Source organism: Hemibagrus wyckioides, linkage group LG01 (genome assembly GCF_019097595.1).
Source record: "Hemibagrus wyckioides isolate EC202008001 linkage group LG01, SWU_Hwy_1.0, whole genome shotgun sequence".
Taxonomy (NCBI): Eukaryota; Metazoa; Chordata; class Actinopteri; order Siluriformes; family Bagridae; genus Hemibagrus; species Hemibagrus wyckioides.
In genome coordinates, this window is record NC_080710.1 from 11,120,034 (window position 1) to 11,143,582 (window position 23,549).

Here is a 23,549-nt window from a genome sequence, read left to right on the forward strand (position 1 = left end):
TAGTGTTCAAATAGTTCAATAAAAGAAAGGTGTGGCTAATTTGATCATATGGACTGGGAGTAATGCTATGAGCTCTGAACCTTCTAATCCTCTCATTACTTCAATGGAAAGATACCTTCTAACTTGTAATTCTGACCAGATATTACCTCAATTTACTCATTTCATATTTCCATACATTTGCTATTTCTCGCTCTACTAAGAAGAGCAAAACCTATAACATTTATAACATTTATTTCAAGACATATGAAACCAGCCACGCAATCATGAGGTCCATGTGTTATACTTCCTGGATTTGACCGTCACTTGTTTTACAGGTGACCCTAATTAGGAATAAAGCGGGTATAGAAAATGGATGGATGGATTGCTAGCCTCCAACATGGTGGAATAGTAAAGCATCTCAATCTATTGACGATGCCATAGCTATCCATGGTCCTGAGCCAAGAGAGCAGGATTGGCTCTGCTCTCAGGGTGAGAGGGATGGCATACTTTCCCTTTCCTGTCAATAAGAACGACACTAGCCAATTGCTGGCATCTGTGAGCTCATTCATGTGGAATAGGGATAACTCTTTCCTCCGAGTGTGTTACACTGCCCTGTGATGCTGCATGAGCAGCAGTTAAAAAAAGACTGTAAAAGCATCATGTCTCAGCATGTGCACAAGCATGTGCCTGCCCCTGTCCCTGGTTGTTAAATGGCTTGATATTTGCAAGAGTTATATTATGTTTTAGATTATATTATAGTGGGTATGAATTGGAAAAAATAACAGAGAAAAAAATAAAATTAAAAAAATCATTTGCATGTTACCAAGTAGTAAGGCATTTATTAGACTGATTAAATGCTTTACTGATTTTCAGTCTCCTCTGAAAGCATCTAAAAGTGTTAACATATCTCAGACTCTGTGATATTCTCAAACAAGAACTCCATAAGAAGAGAGAAAAGAGGCATGATCTTAGCTGGTCTGTCCCATAGCTAATGTGTAACGGGAAATCAAGTTCATACAATTTTACAAACATCAGAAAAGCATGGAGATGAAACTATCCAGACAACAACCCCTCCCTTGGATCACTCTTATTCTTGGCTGTAACTCACACAAAAAGACTCTAAGCCAGGCTGAGAGTTGTTTTATGTCAGTGTGTGTGGGAGTGCTGAACAAGACGCCAAAAACAACACGTTTTCAAATACTCAGAGATGCCAGTTTTAGCCAGAGAATAATGCAAAAGAAATGCAAGTTAGGAAGCACTAATTTACTCAACTGCCCATTTTTATCAGGTACAGTCACTAAAAAACTGCACTTTGTTCTCAGCATAGCAGTAACACTGAGGTGTTTAACATTCCTGGCGTTTGTACTGGTGCCACACACATACTAAGATGCCATCGCCATGTCAGTGTCACAACTGTGCTGTCAATGGATAACCACCCACGGGCGGTCCTGAAGTGGTCCTGAAGTGGTCCGTTCCCTCTGATGGTTGGAATAGAGAGGTGTGGTTGATAAACTGAACACAGCTAAAAAAAAAAAAAAAAAAACTAAAGTCCCTGACAAAAATGCACCTAATTTTAAACATAGCTGTTAAAATGATCAGATTTAGATTATACAGAATTTTGCATTATAGATAGTGGTCTGTCTGTCAAAACAAGATGGTCTTTTGTCTCTGGTCTGAATTGTGTTTTGTGTGAAAAATAAATGGACTTCCAATTTAAAATCATTACCTCTCCTTCTTCCAACTGTGCCAATTCAGGAACTGAGTGTCTTATAAAGTGGCAATTGATTGTGTGTGAGTGTGCATTCAGCCTACCAAAGTCTATGGTTCATTATCTGATGATGCACAACAAGCTTCTCTGTCACCCTATATGGCATTCACTTATCAGGATTCATCTCCATTTGTATACATAATGTTGAAGACATGTAGTCCTGTGGCTCTCACCTCTGCGCTCCAGGTCCTCTCCAGCTCTCTCTGAGAGTCAGCCTGTCTGTAGTAAAGCGTGAGTGTCTCCCTGCAGGTCGGTGAAGGTGAGCGCAGACTGGCACAGTCACGTACGGAAAAGTGTAGCGTGACGAAGATCCGAGGAGCCGAATGGCTGTACAGGAAGGGCGTGGCCAACCAGTTGTCATGGAGGCGTTGGTTTTGATTGACGTTGCATACCTCAAAGGTGCGGATAAGCTTGCCCTTGTCATCAAGCACGCTCACTTCATCCCACTAAAAACAGGAATGGATGTAAAATTTCACTTTCATTAAAAAAAAAATCACAGGGATCTGTTTTTGTACAAGATGCTTTAATGCCAGTGTATCACTAATATGGTTGGAAGTCATTTTTTTTCCCCCAGTTGCAATTTTTTATGTTTAGAAATGAACATGTCTGATATCTGATGTGGGTGGAGCCGTATAACAAGCAGTGATGATGTAATTTTCAACACAGTGTGACCCAAGATTCCTCTATGTTCACACTAGCAAAGGATAAATTGACAGGTTTCTGGTTATTTTCTACACACACATGCATTTTCAGCTACAGTGACTAACCACTGCATACCAGGAACACCTCATAACACCAGTTGTTTCGGAGATGCCCTGACACAGTCGTCTAGCCATCACAATTTGGCCCTTGTCAAAGTCACTCAGACCCTTACACTTGTCCATTTTTCCTGCTTCCAACACGTCAACTTTGAGAACAGACAATTCAGTTGCTGCCTAATGTATCTCACCTCATGACAGGTGGCAGTGAGATAGTCAGTGTTATTCACTTCACCTGTCAGTGGTTTTAAGGTTATGCCTGATTGGTGTAAATCATTAAAATATAGTCCTAGAGGCTCATACATGAGAAAACACCCATAAAATTGCATAGGACTGAAGAAACATTTGATGTAAGTTTAGTCAGTGTGTTTGCTAAATTATTTAAATGAAATGTACAAGTAAAATCTAATAAATTATAATGAAACCTTTTCTTTTTTTTCTTTTTTCTTCCTTTTTTTTTTTTTTTTTTTACATTTACACAGATCTTCACCAGATTGCCACCTGCCCTGATGATGGAAATACCAAAAATATTTCTGCCACCTTCACATGTGCCAACACTGTAAATCTTACACCTTATTTTGTCTCAGGAAATATGGCCAAACAATCACTATTATTGATTTCCTCACACAGAAGAAAAATACAGTGAGAAAAAGAAAATCTTTGTTGTTGTAAGGGTGATTCATTTGTCATTACAAAAATATACATTTGTCAGTTTTCTTGGGTAGAAATAACAGACTGGATCAGAGAAATGACTCAACCTGAGTCCCACTTAAAGTGATATGATGTAATCTGATCTGAAATTCCCAGAAAATGCACCAAATCTCTTCAGGACAACTATCACACAGACACAATCACACAGAGACAGGGAACAACTGGCACATGAGAGAGAGAGAGCGATCTGAAGGACGGACAAATGGAAGAGAGAGGGACGCCAACAAGACAGAGATGTGTGATTGATTCAAATGAATGCTGAGGGACAGAAGAGGGGATGAGGAGATAGAGACTGGCAGCTCGAACGGGAGAACGGGTGTTAAAAAACAAGTAGGCAGATTGAGAGGGGGGTGAGAGAATCGAGGAGGGGATTATATAAAAGCACAGATGGATAGATTAACAGGCTGCAGAACAAACAACAAAAGAGATGGAAAGAGACGGGCGAGAAAAAAGGATTAGAGGGAGAAAACGAAGCAATGAAAAAGGCTTAATGTTGTATGTGGTGTATGTAGTATGTGAAACTAAATAATCATATGAGAGTGGATCAGTAGGAGAGAGAGAGAGAGAAAGAGAGAGAGAGATGAGTAGTGCACTCATCTGTTGTTCAGTCACTAAGATGCTCCAGGGCATGAAGGCAGCATATCTGACTGGTCTATTGGCATCACCAGTATAACATACTGCAACTCAAACAAAAGGAGAAAGAGACAGAGAGAGACTGACAGAAGAAAGACAGATCCCTTAGAGAGGAACGACTGAAGAGGCTGTGAGTAATAAAGGTTAATAATAAACTCATGTCTCTCTCCCTACATCTTTATTCCTCCCTCGCGCTGTCTGAGCCCTGGGTCACATCAGCAAATCTGAGTCACAATGTGAACTGTTAACACCAGCAATATCCCCTTAATGATCCCAATAGCCACACACACACACACACACACACATCCTATACATACATATACTTCACATGCTGAGTATTCATTTATGCAAGGATTTTTGTCTCATATCACATCGATTCCCTATGAGATAAATAGGACAAAATTTCAAGAAGCAATGACCGTGAAAGATCACAGCCCTCTATTAAATGTACACAATGTCTTTTCTTTAACAAGATCATCTTAATTCGATTTTAAATTGCTTTTTTAGTCATTTTTCCCCTGACCCTGAATTTTGAAGAATAAAAGTGCTAGTTATGAGAAAGCTTATGCTATATGCCACTAATTGTAGAAAGAATTTGCAAAATGGCTTTACCCTTTCAAGAGTGAGTGATTCATTGTAGGAAATCATGGAATCACACACACACACACACACACATACAGAAAGAAAAGGAGAGAGAGAGAGAAAGAGAGAGAGAGAGAGAGAGAGAGAGAGAAAGAGAGAGAGAGATACACACTGCTTATACACTCACCCCAGTATCAGGATAAGTTGTCCAGCCAAGTTCAGAGGTGGACTCAGTCGTGTCCAGCAGCATCACTCAGAGAGAGAAAGAGAAGTGTTCAAAAAATGTAAGTGAAACAGAAAAAACTGCTACAGAAATGGTAACCATTACACTGACGCATACAGACAAATGAATACACATCTATACAGTACACTGTTCTATATACACTCACTTTAATGTCACTTTAATAGGGACACCTGTACACATGCAGTTAAAGTTATGCAGAGATGGTTCACAGGGCATCAATTAATGTTCACACTGAACACCAAAATGGCTCAGTGCCTTTGCATATGGAAACAGCAGAATGATCAAACTGCCACGAAGGCTGACACATGATTGGCTCATTGAATAATGCCTCAATAATGTTCCTTTTAAAGTGGCCATTGAGTATATATCATATGCAGTAAATTACACCTTCTCTAACATGAAATATTTAAGACTGACTGTTATAAAGTGCCAGACAGAACGAAAGTGAGATTATTTTATACATGAAACCTGCCACATTGTTTACAAATAAATTATTTCTGTAATTCACTGGTTAAAACTTTGATGTTTCATGTTTCTTTAAAGCAACATATTTTTTCACTTCAGGGGTGAGTCGATGCTCCTGTTGTGTAAAGCAGCCTTTTAATAAACACTGCTTGTGCTGTGCATACAGTCCGGTCTATGCCATAAAAAGCTTGAGTGAGAATGCTAGTCTAGAGAAGCTCACAAAGCATAAAACTGAGTGATGAGTGAGTTCAATACCTGTTTTAGTGAGCACGCTGAATAAAATGGAATATGTGTTAAAAAAAAAAGTATAGTTTACATTAAAATATAATGTTTCTCAACAACACATGACTTTATTGCTTATACTAAATTTAAACAAGTTTGTAATGACAAGACTGAATGCTGTAGAGCGAGGGTTACACTAATGGAAAGTATAACTATAGTATAATTATAGTATATATAACTATAATATTGCACATTTAGGCAATTTAGATGGGAATAGTGTAACAGTAGGCAAAGAATGTGTCTGTTGTTTGCAAACTGTTGGATGTACAAAAGCTGATTGTGTTAATGTTACTCAGGTAAATCACAATACACTAATTTCACTGAAGTAAATTCAAATAAGCTTTTTTTCCCCAGTGTATTCAGCATCACTACAATAAGTACTGAGACTCACAGAATCCATAGTTTAGCATGGTTTTCTAGAATTTCTTTTGCCACCACATCAGCATCAGCAATTATTAATGCAAATAATCATTTAAACTTAATTCGATTTAACTAGCTTTTATTAGTGAAAGATTATCATTTCCATTTAGATTTTGCTTTCATTTATCCCTCACACAATTCTGTATAAATCTACCCCGTAACTACTGTCAAGCAATAAAGCCTTTTTTATGAGGAATATTTGGGTAAATTTGGGTAAACTGAATTTGTTAACTTCAATTATTTTGCTCTAATTCTGACACACACACACACACACACACACACAAGCTATTATTATTTCCTAAATGTTGCACTTTCTACCCTAACATCTGGAGTCATAACATACACCTGAGATTGATCTATACAGTGGAATATTATATAGCAATATTAGTATGATGATGGTCTAGGGCTATAATGACATATTGGAGTGCTTAGTCATGAGTATGTTGTCTCATGCTTTGTCAGTGTTCCAGAAAAGTTTGGTCTTACATGCTAGTTGGTGTTAACTACTCATTTGTTATTGTTTTAGAGTGTGGTAGCTAAAATAAGCTTGTTAGTCAGCCAAGTTAGCTAGGATGTCTTGCTAAACAGCCTACACAGAAATATGGTGAATATAGAAACCGAAAAATGAAAGGGAAAAAAACTTTCTTTCTTTCTTTCTTCCTTTCTTTCTTTCTCTCTCTGAGTAAATATTAATACATGTTTTGATGTAAGAATAAAAATAACAATAACAATAACAATAATAATTTTAATAATAATAATAATAATAATAATAATAATAATAATAATAATAATAATAAAATAATAATAATAATGATAGATGTTTCATAAAAGCATAAAATAATGTAACTCATATGCTATGGCCTTCACACTCACCAGATATCAACAAAATTAAACACCTAAATACATGAGATTTTTGATTGATATTCTACTTCGAAAGACCTTAGCTGCATTTAGCAATTCTAGGCACTAGATCGTGTAAAATAATTTAAAATGATATCTAAAATGTAGAGATTAGCTCAGCCCTTTCACCCCATCTATCATGATCTTTAATATGAAAGCTTTAATATGAAATCTGGACCCACCGAAGGGATAGTGTTAAGTGTGTGAAAAGTTTCAATATATTTAGACTAGGGATAAAAAAATTTTTTTTGTTGGTGTCCATTTCTGCCTTCAATATCTTTGTCATGTCACACTCCACAGTAGTGATTAATAGCTCATATGAAATTAGACACTCAGTGTTTTAAGAATTTGTCGTTGTAAGTAGTTCTGTTTTTACTTTGCTTACTAGCAGCAAAATATTCTTAGTTCCATAAAAAACAAAAATGTTAAATTTTTTTTCACGCAAATGTTTCTATCTTCAAAGTAAATGTTGATATCAAACCTATTTCTGTTCTCTGAGATGCCCCAAGTGCTTGCTCAAAAGCACCTAAAATCTGAAGGAGTTAAATTCAACCACTAAATTTCTGTGTAAGGTTATTCCAACAAAGATGAAAACATCTCACACTGTAAGCCAACTGTATCTTCTCTAATTTTATATTATACTTGCAGTGCTAAAATATTTCATTTGTTTTAACTGATCAAAAATGTCTGATAAATTGATTTCAATTCTGCTGGCAATATGGAAAGCCAGTGTATTGGTATAAAGGGTTAAAAGGAAACGATAGGTGCTATTTTCATAACATTTAACTCTGTCTGACTCTCATTCTGTAGATATTTTAGGATATTTGTAAAACGGCCATATTTTTTACCCAATCACCCTTAAAGCTGCTGGAAAGGGCAGTGAAACACTGAGAGCAGTTTGATTTTTAGGATGGAGGTGGGGGGGGGAGCACGAGCTTCAGTAGCTTCACTGGGGCTACGCTTCACTAAAGGTTTTTCAGCTCATAGCTAAAATATGTTCAGTCCATCTGGAGGTTGCTGAGAGCCAGATCTGTGCCTTGCAGTATTGGCAAGCACCATCTAAAACTTTACCACCCGCTTCTCCAATTTTCTTACACCCAGGTTGTGTCAGACTACATTATAGCAGTCCTGTCGGAATTTATGGAGCAGCATCGTTCAGCTGCAGGGCTTCTGGTAAATATGGATTTGCAAGTCATGCTGTGTGCGCGCCTTTAATTTAATCAGCTAAATCCCTCAGCATTCATTCATATAACCTTGCCTGTGGTAAATATGGATCATTGATGATGAGCTAGCAAGTCTGATTGACTCTTTTACTGTTGAACACCGGAATATTGAACCTCACAAACAAACAAACAAACAAATCCACAGGATTTTTTCAGAGCTTGGTTTTAGAATTAGACACAGTGAAAAAGACTGATTCTGAAATTCAAGACGAGTCGGGTTATGTGAGATCTGATAAAGAACAGGACATTGAACATATTATAACTTGGGATTATTTTACTGCTCTGGACACAATACAGTGTTGTGGACGGCTTCGGCATTTTTAAACGTCAGAAGAAAAGTCAGTACACAAACAAAATGGCAACAATATGCCGAATGAAAATGCCAAAAGGGTACACTGCAAGTCCCTTACAGTGAGTCAGAGAGAGGGACTGCGTTTTTGTGGCTAGCCCGATATAAACACAGCGTTAAACACTCTCCAGGGCCACTCCTATGCAGCTGCTTAGGGCTACACATCCAGCCACTAGACCGTAATACTATTACACTATAAATAATAATGTAAATGTTAATAAAACTGTTTTCTTGATCAGTTTAAGCCATCACAGGAGAATCGAACTGTTCTTAAGGTGCAGCATTTTTTTTCCTGCTTTGAATCATCTTTTTTCCAGATCCCAATAATCTCTGTTGTTTCACTCTGTACAACCCGGTGTGAGTAGAGAGGGCGGTTGAAATATTATGACATTTTCAAATGCTTATTCCAGGGTGGTTAACATAACACACACATCCAATGCAGATGATTATATATGTGTCAAATAACAGGTTTTGCACAATAATTGCAGTGTATGGATGATCACAAAAGGTCGACAAAGTCATCATTACCATCCCATATTTAACCTCTCAAATGTCAAATACATACATATGTCTCTTATAGCCAGCTATCTACAGCCATGAAAAACAGGATTAAATAGTCAGAAGCATGCGTTTCCTTCATTTCTGTTGATCCAGCTAGCTGTTGATCCAGGGGTGGGCAATTATTTTTCCAAAAAGGGCCACATGAGAAATTGGAATGGTTTTAGAGGACCGGAATATATATAATATATTTAATATATATATATATATATATATATATATATATATATATATATATATATATATATATATATATATATATATATATATATATATATAATATATACTTTTCTTTTTTTGTTCCTAGCCTACTAGGGGTAATGTATTCATAGAAAAGTACCAAAAAACCCAAATTAACAAAATGGTTCATGTTTTGTTCACATAAATGTTTCTATCTTCAAGGTAAATAATGGTGATATTAAACCCATTTCTGATCTTAGATATGAGAAGTGCTTGCTCATAAGCAATAGTGTTACCTTCAACCACTAGAATTCTGTGTACGGTTTTCCCAACAGAGGGTTTCAACACTCACTTTATCAGACTTAATAAAACAATAAAATAATTCATTTGTTTATATTGATTGAAAATATCTGATATGTCAAGAACGCCATTGTACTGGTAAAAAGGGTTAAATGTAGCTCCAACAATTAATATGGCAAAATTAATTATCTGTAGATGTCAACATCCACTTAAAATGTACAGTATCAGCATATTAAGCCTATCAATATAATTGTAAAGCTCACACATTGATTTTAATTTGAAAATTTCTTTATCCTGCCCTTAACTTAATTCCTGGCTATGCTGCTGACTCTCTGAATTATGAAGTTAACACATGGAGCAGTGTCAGAAAAGTATTTATTTAATTTTCATTCCATTTTCAAAAGTGTAATCCAGCTCTGCTGACTGCCAGAGGCGGTGTGAAATCCGTTGTACAGATGACTGGGGCTGGATTGTGCAATGCAACCCACACTACTGTATGCACTCATTCTCCCAATGATGACAGACTTTCCACAGTGCAAAGGTCTGAAAGCTGTATAGAGGATTTGGGCCCTCCTTAACTCTCCTACACCCAAACTCACTGGTGTGTACTGTAATAAATCAAGAACAGCTCTCTGCGATGAAAATTTAGCACACACCCTGCTCAGGCACTCTTTTCCTGTTAATGGTCATTGTATTGTTTAAAAATGCTGAAGGATTTTAAAAAATCATTTCATGTTTCTGTATCTCTGCTTGAAAACGCTCATCTTTAAACTGTAAGCCACAAGCATGGTAAGCAGTGCACTAATTTTTGTCCTGCCAGCATAATTTAATGTAACTGAAATGCCACATCTTGCTCTGGGCTCATAGAGTTACCCATCAAAACATGACCAAAATGTTTAGTCATGATGATGCTGTCATTCAGTGTTCAGAAATGAGTTTTTATGGAACTGTATATGCCCAAGATGGAAGGCAAGAATTTGAATTTCCAAACAGAGCAGGCTGGAGAATTTCACTAAACAAAAGCACTTTGAATAGAACTATCCAATTTAGAAATACAGGCTCTGCCATTCGCTGAAATGAAGCTGCGAGAGAAACATTACAGAACTGTTTCAGCACGTCGTCTCTCCATCAATGTCAACCTGACAAAATGCAACAAAATGAAGTCCCAGTCTCAGCAATAAATGCATGCACTCTCTGAATGCATTATCTGACACTTTCCACATCTACACCTTCAGTTCCTCATCACTAACCCAAGCCATTCTGAGTCTAGGAATGAATGTCATGTCAAGTCAAGAAGCTTTTATTGTCATTTCAACCTGGTGCACTACATACTGAAATGAAACAACAGTCCTTTGGGACGCTGGTGCTACATAAAATGCAGAGTTACAAGAGACAACACAGCACTAAGTACACTACAAGGTACACTACATAAAGTGCATGTGTGCAGACACTGCAAGACATTTGTTGTTGTTTCTGATGCTCCCTGTTCGGGGTCGCCACAGCAGAACATCCAATCCGAAATTTTGATTTGGTACAGGTTTTATATTCATGACGCAGCCCCCCCATTTTATCTGAGCTTGGGATTGGCACTGAGAGTTAACCCCTCAGTGGCTGGGTTGGTTCCCTGCCTAGGAATAGCTCCTGGACCAGCAGGGACAAACGGTTCAAGACAGTACAGTACAATATTTCACACCGGTCAGTCCACCACCACCCAGTACTCAGTTTTGTATTGAGTAAAATGCAACAGATGTAAACATAAAAGATTGTTTAATAAAAGACTATTTAATAAAAGTTTAATAAAAGACTAAAAAGAAATGTTCAAAAAAAAATTTTCAAGACAGTGCAGTTATGTACAGTTGAGTATGAGTTCATATGTGTGTGTAAAATTATTATTTAAAAAAAAAACTCATGCTGCATATATGTTATTTACATGTAAAAAAAAATTCACAATATGTTTCAAGTAGCCTGTAAAGTAATCCTTAAAACAAGAAATGAACAGATACAGTACTGACACTACACTCTAGAAAATTCTAAAAATTCTCTCCTTCAGAGCGAAACCATAATGGTTCTATATATAATCATACAACAGCGCTTCACTTGCAGACAGGGTTCCAAGTACAATCAGTTTGAGAAGATAAGACTGTTTAACTATCCAATAAACACTTAAAGAACAATTTTATTAGTATCAGTAATTATGGAATATATGTAAAATATTTTATTTATGTAATTTTTTTTTGCACAATTTAGTGAGATTACTCATGTTGAGATCTATGCTTTCAATCTAATGTATGCTGCCTACATTCTCTTATATGCTTTCACGGGGCATCAGAGTGGGTGTGAATAAATATTTATTTCAAGATCATTAAAATCTGTGTAGCGGATGTGGACCAGCGACATTCAGATAAGGACAGAGCAGTAAAGTAATCCAGAATAATCAAGTTAAAGTCCACAATGAGTTCTTGTTCTAGAAAGACACAAAGCTTTGTTAGTCTGTGGAAACAGGAAGCTGATGGAAGGTCATTTTGTGTCATGTATCGCTAAAGTTGCTTTACAAAACTGTAGAAATTGCCAAAGAGATTTGGCAAGTTCCTGAAATCTGAGCAAAACTTCACTTCAATACTCCATACACAGAAGTTTGGAGTGCAGGCACAGAGGTATTAAAAAAAAAAAACGCTCATCCTGTCCCTATTCAGACAGAGTGCAAGGAGGAAACTTTCAGTGCTGATGGAGGCATAAATTGCTCCGTAGGCAAAAAGCCCTGTGAAGTGCAACAGTAATGCACTGTGCCAACAGGTCATTCATATGCTTCTGACACACACACACACACACACACATACGCGCTATTCTTTCTCTCCTTCACTCTCGGTCCTTCTCTTTTGTGTGTATTATTAATCGCTAAAGTGACAGAAGGCCACTGTCAGAGCTTAAACACAAGGCTACACTGAGTTCTATTATTGATGTGTGAGAGAGAAAAGAAGAGTCACTTTGTTTCGAAAGCTGTGACACATGGACAGAGAGGAGAGAGAAAGCAAGAGATTGAGGGAGATGGACTCCATGTCGAAAAGTCACTCTCTTTACTTCTATTATCTCTTGAGTACCTCCTGCCAGCTTTCATTTCCATGTTGCTGATGCTAATAGAAGAGTGAATTACCATGAATAAACTGTATTATCATTCTGTCTCTCTCTCTCTCTCTCTCTCTCTCTCTCTCTCTCTCGGCTGGGTGTTGATAGTCTGAATGGTTGTCCTACATTAGTGGCTCTCTGTCTCTCTCGGTGTCAGAGCCACGTTCACTTGAGTGCTCAGACTTGCTCTCATTCTCACTCAAGTGCAGGCGTGCTCGCCTGCTAGGCGTGCTAATGTTTTCTGTTCTCTCTGAATTGTGTGGGCCTTTTTTTTTCTTGCCTTCCAGACGTGTTAACACGCTTTACTTTAGTTCGTGCTTGATTAGGCCGTCATGCTTGAGGTGAGGATACAAGGTTAATAGTTCTGTTATGTGACTAGTGAAATGTTTTTCTCTAACACCTTTACTGCATTGAGTGGCTTCACACACACACGCACACACACACACACACTACACACTATACAAACAATACACACACACACACACACACACACACACTACACACCATACAAACAATACACACACATACACACACACACACACACACATACTCATACTGACTTATAGGCACTTATGAGAGGGCAAGGACAAAGTAATAGACAAGGGTATGCCCCATAATGTGAATTGAACTGTTTGAAAATCTGTATGTGTGTGGCTTAGAGAGAGAGAGAGAGAGAGAGAGAGAGAGGGAGAGAGAGAGAGAGAGAGAGAGAAAGAGAGAGAGATGGCCCTGTCTTCTCTTTAATATGCTCCAGATGTCACTATCTACAAAGAGTCACCGCAGGATGTGAAAACACACACACACACACAGTTAGTCTTACTGTCCTTGTGAGGACCTTCAACTGACAGAAAAATGAATGCAGCTATACATAATGCTATGCCGACACCTAAATCTAACCCTAACCTTAAACTCAGCAATCAAAAGGAAACATTTCTTTGTCCAATAAAATCTTATTAAAATGTTTCTTTTGAAAAACAAGCAATATCAGCACGGCTGTGATTTAGTGAAGGCACACAAAAAAAAAAGCCGCAGTCTGAATCCTGTAGCTAATCACAGCCTTGCAGAAATTTAGTGTGACTGCACTTTTGCTCACGTTTTTATGATATTGGTTAAATACAACTGATACTTTCTATAAACAAGAAATATATACTGTGTATGTAACTTTTCTGATACAGTATAGTCAAATGTTTTGTTGAATTTTGCCATGCTAGTGGTATTCGATGCAGAAGATGCCACACCCAATGTATAACACCTCACCAAGCTGAGGAGAACATGCAAACTCCACACATACAGCGCAGTCTAGATTTGAACCCCCAACCCTGAGGTGTGAGGCAAATGTGCTTATTTGTATTCACGAAAAAATCTACTGTTTGCCAACTCCACTGATGATGTCTTTAACTCTACTGTAGTAATTGTTTCAGACTAACAAGTGGAATTTTATGCAGTGAACACAGACAAGCAGAGTGATCCAGTGAAAGGTCACAGTGTAGTTATACTAAATGTAAGTACTCTTGGAAATCCACTCAACCGATCAAATTAGTTGACCAGAACTCAGTGTTGTATAAGTGTATTTACACGTATCTACACCAGACGATGCAGTACCAGAGCTGCTAAAATCACCAAAGATTCCACCCACTGTAGCCTGTTGCAATCAGCCAAGCACTTCATCTGAATGCTAAAACAGAGATAACCTTCAATACAGACATGTCCATCTTAAAGATCCCTTAATATTGGATGAAGACTCGTTTACTCCACTGTCATTCTGCACACTGCACTTTCACACATTACAAGTAACTCACCTCCATGTTTAATACATCACTTCCCATTCTGAAATGTTTGCACCTTCTATGTATCATATTGCACACACATTTCTATTCATTCTATTTTTAACGTAGTTTCTTGTATTGACTTCATTTATATGCACAGTCTAAGGAGGAGTGGCCGGGGTTTTCATTTCACTGCAAGTTGTGTGTGACTAATAGAATCTTGTGAAAGAATAAAATAGTGTCCACATCACCTAAACTTAACACTGGCTTCATTAAAGCACCATTTGTTTGTAATGCAGCATTTTTGTACCGTCTTAGGTAAGAGTCTACCATATTGCTTTGGCAATTTTGTTCCAGAAATGCTGCAGATCTTTTGAATTGCAAATGGATCTCCTGTGTGCAGCTCTCTTCACATGATTCCACCATTTTTCCGTGGGATTTTAATCTGAGATCTGACTGGATTCCAAAACAGTGATCTTCTTCTTCGAAACTGATTCAGAAGTTTGCTTGCTTTGAGTCGTTATCATGCTGGAAGGTACATTTTTTCTTCTACAGATGCCTTCACGGCTGAAGAGAAGCAGCAGCTTAGCATGCTGTTTTGTATTGATGCTGCCACCACCATGCTTCACAGTGGATATGGTGTTTCTTGGGTGATCAGCTGCCTTGTTTTGGCGCCAAATAAATCTAGAATTCTACGAAAAAAAGTTCTAGCTTTATCTCCTCAGACCATCATACAGTGTGCCACATGGGTTGGGGTGATTTAGTCAAGCCTGGATTTTTTTTTCATTTCATAAGATTTAGCCACTTTACCCCACAACCAGACAATATGACAATTTGTTGCCACTTGTAGGCAGTCACTAGTACTAGTGCTAGATGTTCCTGCAGCTCCTTTACATGTCTTGGCAGCATCCGTGATGTTTTTGTCTTGTCGTGTTCTTGGTGATATCACTGTAGTGCCCCATTTTCTCCACTTTGACGACCGTCTTCACAGTATTACATGGTACATCTAATGTCTTTGAACTTCTTTTGTAACCCTCAAGGATCAATATCTTTCAACAGTAAGATCCAGTACATGGTTTGTAAGCTCCACCATGGTTTCAGCAGACGGATGAAACCAAAAAGATCCTACAGATGAAGCTGATCTTTATTTGGGAATTAATTAGAAAGACCTCACTGTATGATAATTACATATATATATATATATATATATATATATATATAACATTTAGTTCCAGTCAGTTAGATAAAAATACAACAGACTGGATTTTTGGTCAGATGAAGATGAAAAGGAGGAAGGCATGCAAGTTTTTACTCACAAATAATTGTGAGTGAGCGAGCCAGCTAGAAGACGCGCTGCAAAGTGAGTGTGGTTTTTTTGGGATCTATTTCCATTAGCGGAGCAAAAATAAACAGGACATTTTAAATATCACTGACTCTGATTAATTTGTTATTTAGAAAAAAAGTAATATTGTACTCACAATAGCACGGATATACTGAACATTGGCATTTCTGTGATTAGCAGCATTCAGCCTGTGGGCTCAGGAATGCGGTGAATCACAGTCATGCTGATGTTCAGTATAACGGCAGTCTTCCTCATGCCATATTGATTAACTGAGCATCATTTTAAATACGATTGATTGATTATGAACACAGTGGCATGCTTCATTATGAAAGGATCTTTTTTTCTCCTCTAAAATGCTTTTATTTGCTTTTTTACCTGGATTTTGTCAGTTTCTGTATCATATTATATCATATTCATTTTCTGCATAACAAAAAATCAATTTGGGAAATACTAAAAAGTGCAAACTCCAGTGTCTTGTGTGTGAAGCCTTTCTGTAAATGTTAAATTAACTTTTACTTACAGGACAATTATCAGCAATAAGTTTTCATTTTCTTTGCTAAGAATATGCTTTTAATCCATATAGCGTATTATCCTTATATTATGTAAATCATTCAGCATCTCTGAAACAATAATGTATTACATTTAAAATCATTTGTATTACAGTCAGCACTGTGCATGTCAGAGCCATGCAGTTCTGGAAAATGAATCAACACCTTCTGACCAATCAGATCTGAATTCCACAAAACTGGGTTCGAACATCTGAGACCACATTGAAAATCAAAGATTTTTTTGTTTATTTTTTATTTTTGGAAACAAATGTGCACAAATTGCTTATATATGCACTTTATTCATAAACAGAAAATCTATATTCACATCATCTGTCTTTTTTTTCCCTCATATGCTGTATTTGTTTATATTTTGTTTCTCCTCTGTTCTGTATAGTTTGTATAGTATGGTCTGTTAGGTATAGTTAACTTTGTTATATTTTACTCCTAAATTCCATATTGATGCTATTTCATTTTGAATTATTTAATTTAATTTAATTTAATTTAATTTAATTTAATTTAATTTAATTTAATTTAATTTAATTTAATTTAATTTAATTTAATTTTCACTCTACTCTTATAGAAGCATTTTACTACATATCATACTGCATATGGGAGCAGCATGGTGGCTTAGTGGTAAGCACTGTTGCCTCACAGCAAGAAGGTCCTGGGTCCGAATCCTGGGTTCGAATAGGCAGGAACCTTTCTGTGTGGAGTTTGCATGTTCTCCCTGCGCCTGCATGGGTTTACTCCGGGTTACTCCTACTCTGGTTTCCTCCCACAGTCCAAAAACATGTACATTAGGTTGATTGGTAATTCTAAATTGGCCATAGGAGTGAGTGTGTGTGGTTGTCTGTCTATATGTGGCCCTGTAATGAAATGGCAACCTGTGGGTGTACCCTTGAAATTGGATGGACGAATGGATCATACTGCATATGACTGTGAATGTGACAAATAATGTTTCAATTTGAATTAACAAAAAAATTTAAAACAATATAAGTAACTGTTCTACACTATTCATTTAGATTCTGCACTATTTCTTTATCTCTATTTAAATGTAAGCAAATTTATGATTAGGATTGATGATGATAACTGGTTTGCAGAAAAGTTTAGATTTACCTCCTGTTTAATCTTTTTTCCTGAAGCACGTGTTCAGATGACACTCTGATGGATTTGACCTAAAATTGATCTCAATTTTTTGCACAAACTTGTGGAATCTATGCCAGCTTGAGTTGACACTGTCATGTCAAAACAAAACAGGGGATGAACTAAATGCTAAGAAACTCATGTAAATTCATGTAAATATTTCAAAGATTTGACATTTTCCTCAAGTTGCAGATGATCTGGGTTCGGGGTGCTGAAAAAGGCAAGCAGAAGAAATTTGAAGAAGTTTCTTGGCTTCAAACACTGCATTGGTTTTGTCATTTGCGAAATGCTAATTCGATTCTGGAAATTTCTCATGAATGTTTTTCTGCATCAGGGAATAAATTTGGTGTAAAAAGGCACTAAAATGAATGGCTGCAACATACTTGAAAACGTTGCTTGAAAACGTTGACGGTCAGTTGGCGCTACAGTGCAGTGAAGCAAAAAACTCATCACGCTGGAGCATGAACGACGGGAAGGGGTGTGTGTGTGTGTGTGTGTAGGGAAGCGGGGGTTTTTTGGGGGTGGGGGGTGCAATCCTTGGAGATGGTATTAAAGGGCACTGCATCTTGTTGCTGTGTGTTTCGTTTGGATAAAGGCTGAAAATGGAATAAAATTGTCTGATTCTTGTGTGCACTGCAGTGTGCCTTGGTTATTAATGAGGCCATGCATGTGTGTTTCATCAGCTCTGATCTGATATGAACATGTCTTCTAATATAAACCTGAAGCTGCTGATATCGCAGTGCTTTTTCTCTTGGCTTCATTGCTAAATGCATGTCGTGTTCCGTGAGTGTGTTTTGTTTGGCTGGACGACGGTGTGCAGGGATAGTTGACTGCACAGAAACCCAAGGATGCACCGGCATGAGAGATCAGTCATCTCAACAAGCTGGCAGGACACACACACACACACACACACTTATACATAGAGTAACAGGAGAGACCTCAAAAATTGTGAGCTGACAAGCAAAGACAGAAGCCCATAGCACATCCACTCCACTCTGCATGAGGTTAACGTCCCCTGGCCCTGTTCCCTCTGTCCACTTCTCCTTCCAGTCCTCCTCCGCAACTCAGGACCGTACTGCACTGTGGCTGTGGGCGGTAGAGACTCTTAATGGAGCCAGGCTTTTAAAATGTTCAGCTGTCTTTCAGCTCAAAACACCCTGCTGTGTGCATTCACACGCTCCCTCTCTGTCACACTGCACTCCTAGGCACGTGTACACACCACACACACTTTCACTCACACCATACAGCTGGAACGAGTGGGTCAAGTGACTGACTAATTAAAAAATCAAACAAAACAGCTGAGCAGTGTGGCCATGCCTTGGAAAGTGACCCGATGCATTGGCCATCACACATTTCTGTGCTAGAAAGACACACTTAACCCAGCACTAGAGTGCGGTTCTTAGCGTTGCCATATCATTCGGATAATCTGATACAGATTCAAAGAGAACAATGATTTTGAGTAGACATGATCCCGACACTCTTCCATTAAGAGACAAATTTAGAAAGGAGCCGAGGATAATAGCCAGTGAGTAAGCAGATCTGATATGACAAGATGAATGAAAAAAAATGTGACAAATTAATGGATACAGAAAAATCTAGTCAAGTCCACTGGCTCATCTTACTGGGAAATATATATCAGAAATGTTTTCCGTCTTGAGCTACTCGTCGGTGGAGCATGCAGTGTTGCTGCCTCATAGCTCCAGAGTCCTGAGTTCATATTCTTTCTGTTCATATTGTGTCAACCCAGTTCTTGTCTCACCACACCCTACATTCTGGGATAGGCTTCAGATCTTCAGCAAACAAGAGAAAATACAGTGCTTATTGAATGAGTGAGTGAGATTGAGATTGTTGTATTGTTATTCCTTTCTTCCTTACTTCTGTCTTTGCTGTTGTGGATCTGGAGCCCATTGTGGGAACACTGTGTGAGACAGGAATATACGCTGGATGGAATAGCACCATACACACAGACATTCACACACAGGGCAAATTATTATAGCCAGGCCACCTACTGACATGTTTTTAGAGTTAACTCATCACTCAGGATAAAATCAGGGGCTGTGAGCTGGTAAACAACCCCCTGCTATGCCAATGTGTCACCTACAGTCTCTATTTTTTGCATAATAATTTGCATATTGGATTTTTGTTCAAGTTATGAAATCTATACTTCACACATACAGTGATTTTATCTCTGCAGGTTACCAGTCGCTGTACTATAAAGTTGCCAGTCGGCCTTCATAATACTGGTTGCCATAGTAATAACATTTCTCAGTGGGTGGTGCAACTAGAACTCAAACTCACTTGACAACAAATCGGTTTTCTTGCCGCTAAAATGAAACACTCTGGAAGGAGAATTGGTGTTTGTATATAACAATTATGAAAATATGGAGTGATTTGGCATACATGCTCTGCAGCAAAGAGCACACTCTGCTTCTGCTTCATCTCATATGATATGATGTATGTAAACACTGGTGAATCTTATATACAATCATAGCATACAAGATAAACAAGAGCAGCGTGTGATCTTTACCACGGAACATGTATGCCAAATCACTCCATATTTTCAAAATGGTCAACTTTTCTCAACTTCGTGGTAAGACTGGACACACCCCCGTCTAGTTGTTGCTCAGCTCACCGGAAGTTGCAGCTCTCACAGAAAATTAATAGTATCTAGATAATATAATAGTGTATAATAGTTGCTTTGTCACTGTATGTGTGGACGTAGCATCACTCTATGACAGCATGCAACGAAATTCACTGTGGATAAGTGTCAGTATTGTGGAAGTCTTCTTACCAGTGGTGATGGGAAAAGTACATTATCTCAGTGGTACTCAGGTTGAGGACAAATTCCACGATCCACAATTCGAGATCTACACTTTCATTTGTATTCTGTCTTGATTTCTATATATTTCTGTGATGTAATTGAACATAAATGTACATTAAAACATCTGCATCCAAATTTAGACTTTGCTTATATATACTAGTCGTGGTAACAGTTTGTGAATTAGTGTTAGTCAGCTGTTTAACAGAATGTGTGACTTTCAGATAAGCTGCAGATGTGGTACTATGCGCTACTCTATTAAGCTTCCATGGTGGAAAAAGTAGACTGGATTGAAGTAATATTTAATGTAAGTATGGCTCATGGTCTATTAATAAAAATCAGATGCTCGAGCATTGTTATTATATACCACTAAAAACTAGTTGTAGTCTCAGGTCTGGTGCAAAATGTGTGCTGTATGTATTTCCAAGTGTGTTGATGATGTCAATATTCTCAGCAACCACCATTTTCTCACTGGAGACAATTCAGGTCAGTTCAATAATGTAACATTTGGTAGTGTACAGTGGCAAAGAGATGAGTGTTACTGGGTTAATACAGCATTAGTGCAGTATGAATCAACCAAGCACATATCACTGGGGTATGTCTCTCTCTCTCTCTCTCTCTCTCTCTCTCTCTCTAGCTGTTCTATTTTCCAGTCATTTAAGTCAGTGAATTTGCTCTGTTGATGTACATAAATCTCTCTCTCTCTCTCTCTCTCTCTCTCACTCTCTCTATCACACACACACACACACACACATCGAACTGTGAAATGTAGGGACACTTATGCATGCTCCACAAAGACAACATCAAAAGTTCACGGGCACACATTCTGAAAATTGCCTCATGTAACGTGCTCAGGAATTCAAAATTCTCTCTCTCTCTCTCTCTCTCTCTCTCTCTTGCTCTCTCTCTCTCACACACACACACACACACACACATACAGAATCAATCCTTAATTCATCACAGCCAACCACATGCTGTTTTATTTCCATCTATTTCCCTTAATTTGCCCCTGTATCTTCTCATCATTACAAAACTGCAGTTCTAATCACAGGCTCAAAATACTGACAAAAAAATACAACCTCCGAGCAGACGTTGGCACTCTCCCAGAGCAACTGCACATGACATGGCGACAAAGAAGCACATAAGAAAGCGTAGTGAGAGAGAGAGAGAGAGAGAGAGCAAAGGATAAAAAGCGTAAATGAGGGACAGGCAGCTGTACAGTACAGCTGAATGGGACAGTGGGAGGGTCATCTGTAACAGTTATAATATCATCATAAAGGAGGCGACTGGGAAGGAGGCCACCAGGGTTAGAATGAGACAAAGGTTACATGACTGATTATGCACCCTATTCTGGCCCTGTCCTCTCTGCTTTTGTTATGAGGGAAGATGGCTTGGCAGTGCACGCAGAGTCCGGCTCAGTACACAATAAAAACTCACACACACACACACACACAAGTCATGTATATCATGTATATACAACACAGAAGCCATCAAAACACATACAAATTAAAAGGTCTACGCAAACAAATCCTTGCATTCACCACACGAGTTTTGCTTAGATATCCAATACCTAGGACGTGGTGGATTAGATACCAGAGAAAAAAATTCAACCTGATCTTATAACAAATGGAAAAGATTTTTATTTCAGAATGTTTACATTTAAATAGACTTGACTGTATTTTTTTTTATCAGTTTTGTTTGACTTCTATTATATTTATACTATACACTATATTATACACTTACTATTTTTGCACTGTTTAGATTTGTGTGTGAAAGCTGTGCTTGCTTTAGCAATGCATTTTGTCTTCCATTTTAAAGTGCTATACTATACTAAAATACTATAGCTTGGTAATTTAAAAAAAAATAGTTCAGGTAATAGTCAAGTTTTCAGGGTCAGAAAAAGTCAGATCTGTTTCAATCTGTCAGAGCATATAGATACTTTGCAGACAATAAGTGTGTGTATATCATCCATATTTACACTGGTGGAAGCTTTTGTGTGCCCTAACACACACACACACACATACACACACATACTAATAAGACATACATGCAAAAAATGTTTTATGATATGGCATAAAAAATATATTTTATATTTTCAACATTTACAAAACATCAACAGAAACAAATTGAGAACAAAAAAAAATACGGTACAAAAACACATCTTACCTCTAATATACAAGTTGTTACTGTGAGTAATGTGGAATTAATTGATGAGCTACTCTCAGGAAACAGTAAAGTTTTCACTAAATCAGTATTATTTTGTTTTATAGCATAGCGCTGTTGAAAGATTCTGCTTGGTCAAAAGTTGATCATTTCCCGCAGCATTGTTTATACTACTGCACATCTTCTGATACGTTTCTATAGTAACAACTTGCACAGGAATGTGGATTGTGGACACACCTTATAAACTGATTTTTTTTGTAAAAAACTCTTGATAAGATGTTTATTTAGCATGTTTGTAAGGAGTCTACAGTGTTAGCGCTTTGTAGGTCTTCTGCTCAGAGTGATGTGTGGTTTCTCGGGAACATGACAACTTACTTTTTTCACCTTATTATATTTAAGAGAGAGAAGGAAGGAGAGGCTGTTGAGGGAACGACTAGAGCAGTTTACAGCAGTAATAATTAAGCCATAACAGGAACTAACTTGTTTCACAGACTTTCCACCACACTAAATGTGACCATTAAGTGGAGAAAAAGTATGACGTGTTCTTTAATTCTTTAATCTATGGTATAAGAGGGTTTAAAAACAATATGGGGCGTGTTGTTGTGTTAATGTTAAGTAATTCGTTTTGGTGTGGTAGAGGAACTCCACTCTGCATCTGGCAGCATCACAGCACCTAGTTGTTGATTACTTTCCTGTAACAGCACATACCTTTTACATACATATTATACAGTTCTGTATGCACAGGTCGAACTGCCAATAGAGCAGCTAACTCTGCATTCATACACACTGTACACAGGCTCAACACAAACACACACACACACACACACCATATACAACAAAGAAGTTTGTATACACATCTGTCTGTGCAGGAAGACAAAATTAGAGCTTCAGATCCTCATTCATGTGCAACTATAGAGGTCCAGAGTCTATGTGCATGTATTTTGATTTCTTGTGCAAACATGCACAAAAATACCAAAATTGTATTATACATACTGAACACACACACACACACACACAACAAGTGTAATAGTTCCTTACCTTCTTCAGCCGAACCGGGCTGGAGCAAAAGGAAGAGCGAGAGGAGGATTGTCCACATTTCTGTCAGTACAGTCCACTACAAGAGTGACAAGATGGGAAGGCATGAGTGAGAGAGGGGCATCCGTGAAAAAAAAGAGGTAGACAGAGAGGAAGAGGGAGAGCAGCGGAATAGGAGGAGGAGTCTGTGTGCTCTTTTTGATTTCTGATTAGAGAGAGACAGAGAGAGAGAGAGAGAGAGAGAGAGAGAGATGTGGAG

General features: G+C 37.8%; 1 protein-coding gene across 3 annotated transcripts in view; it reads right to left on the reverse strand.

Annotated features, from left to right (window-relative positions):
- The window catches only part of ephb6 (eph receptor B6), a 49,041-nt gene extending 25,513 nt beyond the window's left edge, over positions 1-23,528 (reverse strand). Inside the window, exons 1-3 of one of the 3 annotated variants that reach the window (XM_058385914.1) lie at positions 23,294-23,528; positions 4,619-4,683; positions 1,921-2,193 (exon numbers count right to left, since the gene is read on the reverse strand). In XM_058385914.1, coding sequence (XP_058241897.1) covers positions 1,921-2,193; positions 4,619-4,683; positions 23,294-23,351 — 396 coding nt within the window. In that variant the 5' untranslated portion in view covers positions 23,352-23,528. Of the gene's footprint in view, positions 1-1,419; positions 1,502-1,920; positions 2,194-4,618; positions 4,684-23,293 lie in introns of those variants that run through there. The other 2 variants (XM_058385859.1, XM_058385994.1) reach the window with 2 other exon arrangements.
- Between the last annotated feature and the right edge of the window lie 21 nt (positions 23,529-23,549).